The sequence below is a fragment of the Leptonychotes weddellii genome, chromosome 6, assembly GCF_054177405.1.
Source record: "Leptonychotes weddellii isolate Sample4059 chromosome 6, ASM5417740v2, whole genome shotgun sequence".
In the NCBI taxonomy this organism is placed as follows: Eukaryota; Metazoa; Chordata; class Mammalia; order Carnivora; family Phocidae; genus Leptonychotes; species Leptonychotes weddellii.
This window is the reverse complement of record NC_138374.1, coordinates 95152744-95165559: the sequence shown is the minus strand read 5'-3', so window position 1 is coordinate 95165559 and position 12816 is coordinate 95152744. Positions and strand designations below refer to the sequence as shown.

The 12816-nt window shown below is 36.3% G+C and overlaps 1 protein-coding gene across 6 annotated transcripts in view; it reads right to left on the bottom strand.

Annotated features, from left to right (window-relative positions):
• RALGPS2 (Ral GEF with PH domain and SH3 binding motif 2) overlaps positions 1-12816 on the bottom strand; it is a 155333-nt gene that overhangs the window by 69004 nt on the left and 73513 nt on the right. For all 6 annotated transcript variants that reach the window (XM_081824675.1, XM_081824673.1, XM_031029020.2 and 3 more), the window contains one exon: positions 4764-4890. In XM_081824675.1, coding sequence (XP_081680801.1) covers positions 4764-4890 — 127 coding nt within the window. The remainder of the gene's footprint in view (positions 1-4763; positions 4891-12816) is intronic.

The window sequence follows — 12816 nt, the reverse complement described above, 5'->3', positions numbered from 1 at the left end:
AAATGAGGCTAGGATATGCACACAAAAGAATATTTACATTTCATACAACTAAATTTTTATTTTTGCACAACATTCTATTTTTCTCTCTCCAGCAAAGCAAAACTTCCCACACCAAATTCTTCAATAAGCCCCTTAAGATTTTTCTCCAATGACAAGAACAAATGAGTGCTGTTAATAATTTTCAGATTTAAAGCAACAATTCTCATATAAAACAATTTTTTCCTTGAGATTTGCCAAACTATTCCTCTCCAGAAATACTGCATCCTTATTCTAAGAATTTTTCACTATATTGTCCAGGCTGACTAATTTTTACCTTGAATGCAAACCAACAGAAGAGACAATTTTTCAAGGGACGATGAGTTGAAAGCCAAGAAAACATTTTTACTTCTTATAATTTAATCCACATTGAATTGTAGATAAATTTGGCAGTATCAAACTAAGAGTTTTGTCAGCATATAAACTGCCACCTCCTTTTTAAAGCTTCTCTAAGAATGGCTGGTTTTGGTCATAATGCTTAGAAGCAAAAACACCCTAAGTTTGGATTCCATCTCTCATGTTAACAAACAGATGATTTGCCTTCACCTTTTCTCTGTGCACTGTAGATTCTTTCTGTTGATACACTCTTTCCATAAGAACCTTTGCACCATAAGGGATAAAAGGTGGCATTATGCAAATTCTGTATACTGAGGAGAGATAGTTAAATAGAAGCTACCAGTATGCATAACGAGTACCATCTTTCCAACATCTTCAGGGCAAGTTCTGTCCTATCCAACAGCATCTTGTAAATGTTGACATTTGGGGCAACTGCACTAGTTTCCTAAGAGTGGGAAAGGATTCCGAAAACAAGACAACTTAAATATAAAAACCACAGTCCTCATCAATTTTAAATTAGAATAAAATATGAAAAAAGCAAATATTAACAGGACATAAACTGTTGTTTAGTCTTCATTCTTTAAAACACTTCAGTATTAAAGATCAGGAATGAAAAAACAAACCAGCTGCGTAAGATATTAAATCAAGCAGTCAAAAAGTTGTATAAATTGAATATGCTTCACATTTTCTTAGAAAAAGCATGTATGTTTTGGAAGATGGAATGCATTTAATCTCAAGGTTCGCTGTACAACAAAACTGTCACTACATTAAAAGGATTATTTTCATGATGGAAACAAACTGAGTCATAATAACTTATCTAACAAACGTTAAGTTTTCCTTTCTCCAGTCTACCAAAAGTGTATATTGCCAAATGTTCCACAATTATCTCACAATCTCAGATGCTTATTTACAAACTACCACCGGGATGAACTATTACATGAAGACTACCAACATATAAAATTATGTAGATGCTAAAAAGTATGTTGTATTTTAACTTCAGTTCTTTGCCATTTTTTCCCCTTTCGGTTTCTAATTCTTGGATAACTCTCAGAAACACGAATCTCATTTCATTAGGCAACATGAAAATTAGAGGATAATTCCAGTAAAAAACCTAGGTTTTCAGTGTGGTGGAGTGGCATAGATAATGCTACACCATGCTCACTGGAAGACCAAGTGAGGACATTAAGATAGGTTTAGAGGAAGGAGGAAGGATGACGAAGTTACTTCTAAACATGCTGAATTAGAGTTACCTACAGACATCTCATCCAATTGGTATTTGATATCTAAAATGTTACTAGGCACTGGGAATTGCTAGACAGCTGGATGTACCAGAACTGGTAGGCTAGATCTGGGATTGAACTGGGTGAATTATGGAAGAAGTCTGAATGAGACCACTCCAGAGAGTACAGCGTAAGTAAAAGCAGTGCACTGAGACTTTCAGAAGAATAGATGTAAAAAAAAAATGCAGAGAAACAGGACTCAATAAAACAAAAGCCAGAAAGTAAAGGTAAACCAAGAGAATGGTGCTACTCCTGGAAAATTTCAAGAAACAAGTAACTACCATAAACCTCACAAAATTAATATGAGGCTTGAGAAATACCTACCAGACTTTTTTTTTTAAGATTTTCTTTCTTTATTTGACAGAGAGAGACACAGCGAGAGAGGGAACACAAGAGAGGGAGTGGGAGAGGGAGAAGCAGGCTTCCCGCTGAACAGGGAGCCTGACGTGGGGCTCAATCCCAGGACCCTGGGATCATGACCTGAGCCGAAGGCAGACTCTTAATGACTGAGCCACCCAGGCACCCCCCTATCAAACATTTCAACTAGGAAATCAATGGTGACCTTATTGGGAACATTTTTTTTTTTTTTTTAAAGATTTTATTTATTTATTCATGAGAGACAGAGAGAGAGAGAGGCAGAGGGAGAAGCAGGCTCCCCGCGGAGCAGGGAGCCCGATGCGGGACTCGATCCCAGGACCTGACCCGAGCCGAAGGCAGACGCTTAACCGACAGAGCCACCCAGGCGTCCCTACTGGGAACATTTCTATGACTGAAGAGGGAGACAACCGCATGCTGAGCAAAAGAAAACAGCAAGAAAAGGAGAAAGGAATAGGGTACTTTATTAGCTTAGGTAAATAGTGAGAAGGAAGAGTCTGGGGCATGAGAACATATAAAATGAAAATGAACTGAAGAGAGAAGTAGTCAACCACTGGAGACCAAACTGAAGATACAGGAAAGATAATGGTTCTAATATTTTCTCCAAATCAACTTCTGCACCTCAATATTCGCCTCATTTGCTTTAACTAACAGGAATATCACTGTGTTTGTTTCAGGTACCAAGGCTGGGAGAAAATAGGTATACTCTCTAATAGACAACAACCTTTCCAGATTCCACTAAACTCCAATCATGCTGGTGGTTTCCTCCCCTTCTCTCTGTTTCTTCTCTACATACATGACAGGGCAAATATGTATGCAGACGCACAGACAACTTCAAATCCTGTACTGAAGTCTCTGCTGTGGAAAAATGTAAAGCAGACTCCTGAACTAGACATCATGGCACCAAGATTTATATTCATTTGCTCATTTTCAACAAAAAAGAACCTTTATTTCCTTTTCTAAAAGATACTAATTGTGGAATTTGAGAAAAACATTTCCGTGAGAAACAAATACAATCATAGAATCAGTCAATTTTGGAAAGAGAATTTAACAGAGACAACTGGAAAGACTTCAGAATGCAGATCGGTCAGTAACTTGGTCTTAGGACTATTAAGTCAAGCCTTCCACCTTCTGGACCTTAATTTTCTAAATTATAAAATAAGTGAATAGAAGAAATCACCATGGTTCCATCCAGCCTAAAGAAGAACATGATTCTGGTCCTTTGTGTGCTATTTCCAAGTAAGGAGAACCAAGGTTCAAAGAAGACAATTCAATGACTTGAAAAGTTAATACAGAAGAGCCATTCTGGAATTGAGGGTTGCTGATTCTCAGTCTAATGTTCTTTAAGTTATAAAAAGTTTATGTTCTTACAGAATATGAAGATATTGATGATTTTTAAAAAATCCCCTATTCTTCCTCACCCCCAATGACATTTTCAAGAATGGGCACAGCCAAGGCCATGGTGAAAAGTTGAGCACATGCAGAAAGTTTCTCCTAACATCTAGCTTACAGCCTCTCTGATGGAGTCATGTGTACTATGGCCCTATACTTTTTTTATCAAAGAAACGACACAGTATTCTGCTTTGTAGTGGCCATTATCCATGCTGTGCTTGGGATATTCTGCCTTCAACCAGAATGCACAACATTCCCTATTTTCACTGGAATCCTATGATGTTCTACTTCTCGTGAGTTCTTCTCTGAAAAACTAAGGCTGATGCTCTAATGCAGCTGAATGAAAGTATTCTCAATTGCCTCTGTCTCTACTTTGTCTTCTAGTCACTGGTATCATAAAGACCTCAAAGACAACACTGAGACATTTAAACAAATAACAGATTTCTCAATTACATACAAAAATAGTTACTGTGAAATCCACTGTGAGTAATTACATGAAGACCATGGAGATAGAGGACAAAAAGGGTTATTAGAAACAACTCTATCATTTGATTACTCTCTGCACAGGATCAAATCAATTTATCTTAATATATGCTAGGCATATATCATATAGAGTACTTTCTGTATTTAAACTTACACGCACATTTTAAAATAGGCGGTATGAGACTTCATTCAAACACCTAACAAAGCATTATTCCTTTTTTGTTGAAAATAAACTTATATGTATTTGGTTACACATTTCTTGGAATTTATAAGCACTGTAAAATATATAATAAGGAGATAAAGTCTTAGTGAAATGATATATAAAGTAAACATTTGGTTGTCTCAGCACTTAGCTAAATTTTCACAGCTAAATAACTTACACCATCCAGGAAAACAATACCAACATTCATTGAGACTACTTTTCATAACTCACCCTAAGAGATCTGCCAATTATATAAGATAATAGGAACTCATGATATTGAAAATAAATTCAGTAAATCTTTTGATCAATTTCTTTAGTTAATGTTAAATGTTTTTGCAGCATTAAACTTCATTGCACACTATTTCACTCTTTAAAAGCATTAAGAAAAGAGCTAAAATGTATTATTCTTCCACTGTCCATCTTTAAGAAAAAATGATAGTCTATGAAAAACCTTAAGGGCAAAAGGCTAATTTAATATGAAAATACATTCCAGGTAACAAGGTAACATATTTCTTTACTCAATTTTTTAAACTTAACAGTCTGGCAGTAATTTCGTTAAAGGATATACACACTTTTAAAATATCTTGGATTTCATATAAATTACTGATTAATCAAGACAGAACAACTGGGCATAATGAACACACAGTGACATTACTCACCTAAATAGGGAATGCAAGGCGTCATCTTTAAGCTACTTATATAGTCTCTTAGTCTTTTGTAATTATCTTCTTTACTCATTACATATTCTAATTTTTCAAAGGTAGTTTTGTCTTTTCGACTTAGTAACTAAAAAACAAACAGAAAAGTCTAAGTTATTCCAAAATTCCATTTTATTACAGCAAAGACTTGAAGCTATATTTACTACAAATTTAAATTTCAAAGTTATACCTTCTTCAATTATACTTCACTAGTGTATAAATGAAACAAAATCAGACATGTCTATTAAAATAATAACTCCAGGGGTGCCTGAATGGCACAGTCAGTTAAGCGGCCAACTCCTGGTTTTAGCTTAGGTCATGATCTCAGCACCATGATCGAGCCCTGCATCGGGCTCTCTGCTCAGCAGAGAGTCTGCTTGAGATTTTCTCTTTCTATCCCTCTGCCCCTCCCACTCGTGCTGTCTCTAAAAATAAATAAATTCACATTTTATAAAATATAATATCCTTTGTTGTACATAAAATCATTAACTAAGGAGTAAATAATAATACATTATTTCTCATCTTCACTATTTTATTTTTAAATTTTTTAAAAGATTTATTAATTTGTCAGAGACAGAAAGAGAGAGCACAAGCAGGGGGAGCAGTAGAAAGAGGGAGAAGCAGGCTCCCTGCTGAGCAAGGAGCCCAATGTGGGACTTGATCCCAGCACCCTAGGATCATGACCTGAGCCGAAGGCAGACGCTTAACCAACTGAGCCACCCAGGCGTCCCTCATCTTCACTATTTTAAATGGTTGAACAATTTTGTTGATCATTTTCCTAACTTAAAATAATCACATATTCATATCCAGCTCAAATGTCCAAATATTTTAATACACTGTCCCCTGCCTCCTCAAAGATAAAGATCATTCTTGCATAATCATTAAGAGATAAATACTGAATTTTGTGGTTTCAGTAACAATTTTTCTTGGCTAGTCCTAACAATAACCATAAAACTGTGATTCACATTTTTGGATTTTTAACAAGACACTTTTTCTTTGATCCTGTTCATCAGTGCTATATCACATACAGTTGAACAATCAACAGAAATTGTTTTAGGAAGCTTAAGGGGTAGATTTGCAGTGAGTGTCCTTTGAGGAAAATGAAGACAATCAAGGGGAATAAAAGAAAAGTAAGGTCAATTACCCAAAATAGTATTAACTACGTGTTATTTCTTGCGTTATTGATTTCAGCCATTCTGACAGGTGTGATACCTCATTGTGGTTTTGATGTGCATTTCCCCAGGGATCAGTGATGTTGAGCAACTTTTCATGTTGGCTGTCTGCACGTCTTCTTTGGAAAAAGAAGGTCCCCTGCCCATTTTTAAATTGGATTTTTTTTGCTGTTGAGTTGTATAAGTTCTTTATATATTTTGGATATTAATCCCTTCTCAGATCTATCATTTATAAATATATTCTTCCATTCAATAGGCTTTTTATTTTGTTGATGGTTTCCTTTGCTGTACAGAAACCTTTTATTTTGGTACAGTCCAAAAAGCTTAATTTTGTGTTTGTTTCCTTTGCCAAGGAGACTTATCTAGAAAAATGTTCCTACAGCTGATGCAAAAGACATTACTGCCTATATTTTCTTCCAGGAATTTTATGGTTTCAGGTCTCACATTTAATCCATTTTGAGTTTATTTTTGTGTATGGTATAAGGAAGCGGTACAATTTCATTCTTTCACATGCAGCTGTCCGGTTTTCCCAACACCATTTGTTGAAGAGACTGTCTTTTTCCCATTGGATAGTCTTGCCTCCTCTGTCTTAGATTAACTGGCTATACGAGCATAGGTTTACTTCTGGACCTTATTCTGCTCCATTGATCTATGTGCCTATTTTTGTGCCAGTAACATATGTTTTGATTACTACAGCTTTGTAGTGTATCTTGAAATCTGGGATTGTGATGCCTCCAGCTCTGTTGTTCTTTTTTCAAGAATGCTTTGACTATTTGGGGTCTTTCATGGTTCCATACAAATTTTAGGATTATTTGTTCTAGTTCTGGTAAAAATGCTATTGGTATTTTGTGTTGGCAAGGATGTGGAGAAGGAGGAGTCCTCATGCACTGTTGGTGGGAATGCAAATTGGTGCAGCCGCTGTGACATGGTATGAAAGTTCCTCAAAAAATTAAAAATCGAATTACTATATGATCCAGTAATTCCACTACTGGGCATTTAACCAACGAATTTGAAAAGATACATGCACTCCTTAAACATGTTTATTGCAGCATTATTTACAGTAGCTGAGTATGGAAGCAACCCAAGTGTTCCTTGACAGATGAATGGGTAAAGAAGATGTGGTATATATAGATATACAATGGCATATTACTCAGTCATAAAAAAGAATGAGATCTTGACATCTGCAATAGCATGGATGGACCTAAGAGTATATAATGCTAAGTGAAATAAGTCAAATAAAAGAAAGACAAGTATCATATGATTTCACTCATGTGTGGAATTTAAGAAACAAATGAACAAAGAAAAAAAGAGACCAAAACAAACAAACAAAAACCCTAAAAAAACAAAACCAGACTCTTAAATATAGAGAACAAACTGGTGGTTGCTAGGGGAGATGGGGGGGAATGGATGAAATAGAGGGAATTAAGAGAACACTCATCTTGATGAGCACTGAGAAATGTAAAGAATTGTTGAATCACTATATTGTACATCTGAAACTAATATAACACTGTATGTTAATTATACTTGAATTAAAAAAGGATATTTAAAAAATATTAATTAAAAATTCAGAAAATACGTTTTTAAGTATTTCAAAGACTCTGGAAAAATGTATTTTTTTCTTTAAACATATAGTTACTATTTCATTATGATGTAACAAACTTCACTTTGTCATAAAATGTTATTTTTTTAGCACACAAAATACACCCACCTATAAAATGCTCATCTAATTCTATGAGGTTAACAGAAAATCTGAAGATTAATTTAGAGATGAGGAAACAGAGATTCAAAGTTGATCACAGGATTAGCAAGAAGCAGAACATACTAATACTCTCTCAGTCATCCACTCACAAAGGCACAGGTCCCTGTTTTTCAGTGTCTCAGTTTGGTTCTGGAGATAAGGAATATTCTGATGCCAAATCCACTACTCTTTATATATAGTATTACAAGGAGTACAACTGGGATTCATGTTGGAATTTATTTTTTCATGGGCTCCAAGATGCAGATTATTTTCAGATAATCTTTATCAGGAAAATGTCTGATCAGCATTCCTCCCTCTTTAAAACAGAAGATTTTAAGGAGTCTTTTGTTTTAATATTTTAGGTAGTCCATGGTCTAAAACAGCAGTTGCATAATCTTTTGCTTGGCACAGCTTCAACATACTTAATAGCATTTTCAAGATCAGGTACAAATCTCTGCTGCTACCTGTAAGTCCAACTATCCCTTTCTCTCTCACCTAACAGAGTATTTGGATATGGAAAATACAGTGATGTGACATAGCAGGGGTAACAATAAACCTGTTCTTTTTTTCTTAATCCTTCAAAAACTTTGGTACAATATCAGGAGAAACACAACTGATTTTACCACATCTGAAACACAAAACTGTAGTAAAGAACTACATGGTCTAATATGTATAAAAAGGGGCGCCTGGGTGGCTCAGTCGGTTAAGCGTCTGCCTTTGGCTCAGGTCATGATCTCAGGGTCCTGGAATCGAGCCCTGCGCCGGGCTCCCAGCTTGGTGGGGAGTCTGCTTCTCCCTCTCCCTCAGCCCCTGCCCCCTGCTTGTGCCTCTCTCTTGTGCTCTCTTTCTCTTTCTCAAATAAATAAAATCTTAAAAAAATACTATGTATAAAAATAACTTACATTTTGGAATTTTCACAATAATCAATAACCAGATTAAAAGGATTCAGTCTGGTGTGGGATAGCAGAGACTTGTTTCAGGAAGACTATTTACAGGAAGAGTATGGACAAAATAATTAATTAGATGTTAAAATAAGGTGTTTCCAATGATAGCTCAGAAACTCATCCAAAGCTCATGTACCAAAGCTATTATCTAAGAAGTCCTGATTTTCTTTTTCTCCTTTTCAAATCTTTCTCTGGTGTTCCTAATGTTATCCCTACGATGTTACTTCACTATACTCTTCCCTCCAAAAAAGGGGAAAACAAAGTGGTTCACAAAGTTCCAACTCTCCATGTTTTAGGCACCAAACTCTTCCTCTGGCTAAGAGCATGACAACCAGGGGCAAAGCTCTTCACATGTTCACTGGTGCATGAATGTGGGAACTCCAAATGTTCCTGGCCAGATCTCTACACCATGTTACCATAACAATCTACTTTGGGAAAATTTGGATGAATCCCTGTTCATGTCAGTCACCATATGAAATACAAGATTCCCAGATCACCCCTCATCACCTTGATTTGTATCCTCATACAATATGTACAAATGTGTTCATTTGCATAAATAAGTTATTTATCTTGAACCTTGGATGCAGATTAATTATAATCTTTTGTTCATGACACTCAATTAGTCCCTGATATGGCTTTCTTGTTAAATTGATTTATTCTTAAATTTTGTGACAAATACACATGCATTAATTTTCCTACCGAAGAACCATACACCAATAATACATCTACATATGTGCTCCTTTCATATCCAATTCCCTTGACTTTTTTTTTTATTTTTTATTTTTTTTTTAAAGATTTTAATTTATTTATTTGACAGAGAGAGACACAGCAAGAGAGGGAACACGAGCAGGGGGAGTGGGAGAGGGAGAAGCAGGCTTCCTGTGGAGCAGGGAGCCCGATGCGGGGCTTGATCCCAGGACCCTGGGATCATGACCTGAGCCGAAGGCAGACGCTTAACCGGCTGAGCCACCCAGGCGCCCGACTTTTTTTTTTTTTAAAGATTTTATTTTTTGAGAGAGAGAGAGAGCACAAGCGGGGGTGGGGGGGAAGCCGGATGTGGGGCTCAATCCCACTACCCAGAGATCACAACCTGAGCCAAAGGCAAATGCTTAACTAACTGAGCCACCAGGCACGCCACCCTCCTTGACTCTCTTTAAGTGTCCAGTAATCTCCCTCCCAAATTTTGTGTTTATCATTCTCTTAAATTTTCATTTTTGACTAAAGAATATCATACTATTTTTAATCTTTGGCTTTATTCATTCAATGTTCTGACACTGAAGTTTCTTTTTTTTTTTAATTTTATTTATTTATTTGACAGAGAAAGAGACAGCGAGAGAGGGAACATAAGCAGGGAGAGTGGGAGAGGGAGAAGCAGGCTTCCCATGGAGCAGGGAGCCCGATGCAGGGCTCGATCCCAGGACCCTGTGATCATGACCTGAGCCGAAGGCAGATGCTTAACGACTGAGCCACCCAGGCGCCCCTGAAATTTCACCCATAATGTTGTGTGTGGCTGTAGTTCACTCATTTTCACTGCTTCCCTATACATGTCTTCTTCTCTGAAGTACTATCATAATGCCTACTTTTCTATTTTTCTTTTTTCTTTGTAAGATACATATGTATGTATATATGTGTATATATATGTATATTCTAGATGTAAATTCTTGATCAGTTACAACTGCTTCACATTATCTTCCCCCATCATTCTGGGGCTTCTTTTCAATTTTCTTTAAAATATCTTTTGATGAACAGAAATTCTTACTTTAATGTGGTAACATTTTTTCATCTTTTCTTTCATTGTTTGAGGTTTTTGTATCTTATCTGAAATACCCTTACAGATTCCAAGTTGGAATCTATTCATACCAAGCCAGAGAGATATTAAGCTATTTTTCTCTTCTAAAAGCTTCCCAATTTTTCATTTCACATAAGTCTTTAATTCATCTAACAATGACTTCTGAGGCTTCATTTTTTTCCCCCAAACTGATAACTTATTTCCCAGCTCCAATTAATAAACAGCCCCTCATTTCTCCACTGATTTACAATGCCACACTGTCATATATCAGAGTTCTATAAAATCAGTTATCTAGTTTTGGGTTCTTTATTCTGTTCCACTGTCTACATGGACATGTCTACACCTGCACTAACTGTACATTACCTAAATAATACAATACATCTTGATATCTGTTAGGGCAAGTGTCCAAGTCTCCAACCCCATTTTCTTCTTCAGAAATAACTTGGGCTATCCTGACCCTTTATATTTCCATGTAAATTTTATAAGCAATCTTGTCCCAGACTGGGACTTTGATTCAAGGTGCATATAATCTCTACATACATTTGGGGAGAAGGGGCATCTTTAAACTTTCCTATCCATGACTAAGGGATATTGTTCCATCTATTTAGTTCTTCTTTAATAACTTCCTGTAAAGTTTTATAGTTCTCTGAATGTAAGTCTTGCATATACTTAAGGGTTGGTATTACAAATACACGGCAAAGAAAAAGAGAACCCAGCCCTCAGCCTTGGGAAAAAAAAAAAAAACACCTGTAAGGAAGAAGCTAATCAGCTAAATCACCTGTCATGGTCCTACTCCAGACCACTCACTCTAGGGATGGGCAATGTTTCATGGACTATACTTGGTCAGGTTTAAACCAAAGGCAAATTAAAGTATTCTGAGACCACTACTTGGGGAAAAAAAAAAGGTCTTGCTTGTATTATTCCATTTATTATTTGCTATTATGTTTCTTTTATTGATATTGTAAATGGTGTCCTTTCAAGTGATATTTTCAAATTGCTTCAAATACAATTGATTTTGTGTATTGTTTGTATATTCAGTCACCTTAATAGACCCTGTTTTTTTTTAATTGTGGTAAAATATACATAACATTCACCATTTAACCATTTTCAAGTGTACACTTTAGTTATTCAAACAACCATCACCACCAACCATGCATGGATAGAACTCTTTTCATTTTCCCAAACTGAAACCCCACACCCACTGTACAGTAACTCCTATTCCCCCCTCCTTTTGGCCCCTAGCAACCTTCTTCTATTTTCTGTCTCTATGAATTTGACTACTCTTGGTACCTCATATAAACAGAAACATACAGTATCTGTCCTTTTGTCTGGCTAATTTCACCTAGTATAACGTCTTCAAGATTCATCCATGGTGTAACATGTCAGAATTTCATTCCTTTTTAATGCTAAATAATATTCCACTCTATGTGTATACATTTTGTATATCCATTCATAGACTGTTTACACCTTTCCAACTGTACCTTCTGGGTCTCATGGCCCATCCTCTGCATAAGCCCCATCCTTAACCTTTTCTTTAAGCCTTCTCTTTCTTTTTTTGTAACATGAGCCTAGATTTGAGTTGGGTGCAATCCTGGCTCCTTGCTCTTCACAATTCTTTCCTCTCTACCATCCTCCAGCTTCTACTAAGTTCAAGCACTAGATCAATGCTGTCTGATCGAATTTTGTGTGATGAAAATGATCTATGTCTGTGCTGCCCAATACAATGTCCACTAGCCACACATGACTACTGAGTACTGGCAACATGGCTAGTATGAGTGAGGAACTAAATTTTAAGTTTAATTAGAATGATTTAAATTTAATACCCACATGTGACTAGTGGTTACCATACTGGACAAGAGAGCACTAGATTATAACACTTATGTTTCTGTCATTAACAGAGCTACTAGTCATTTTTTCCATTGTATCTTAAAGGTGTTGGTAGTTGGAGAAAGAGTCCAAAAACCAACATTATTTTCCTATCTTGGTGACTGTTATCTTCACATAGATGATACTCTTACTACCCTGGTATCTCAGTTCCTTGACTTCTCTTCCATTCAATGATCTTACCTTTTACCACTCTCAGCCTCTACTACTCCCTTGGTTATCCTGAATCCAGTAAGTACTGACTGCACCAGAATTCCCAATCCAGTTACCAACACTACTTTTTCACTCTTCCTTCTCTCTCTCTTACTTGGGTTAAATTCCTTACCTATCACTAAAACTACTTGTACATTTACCCACTTTATCTCTTGTGCTATCCTTGACCCCTCTATGGTACAAACAAGCCTTAAAAAATTCCAACACTGATTAAATACAATTCTCATCATTACTCCAGGCTTATGCTAAGCACCTGCACCTGGTTAGAGAATAC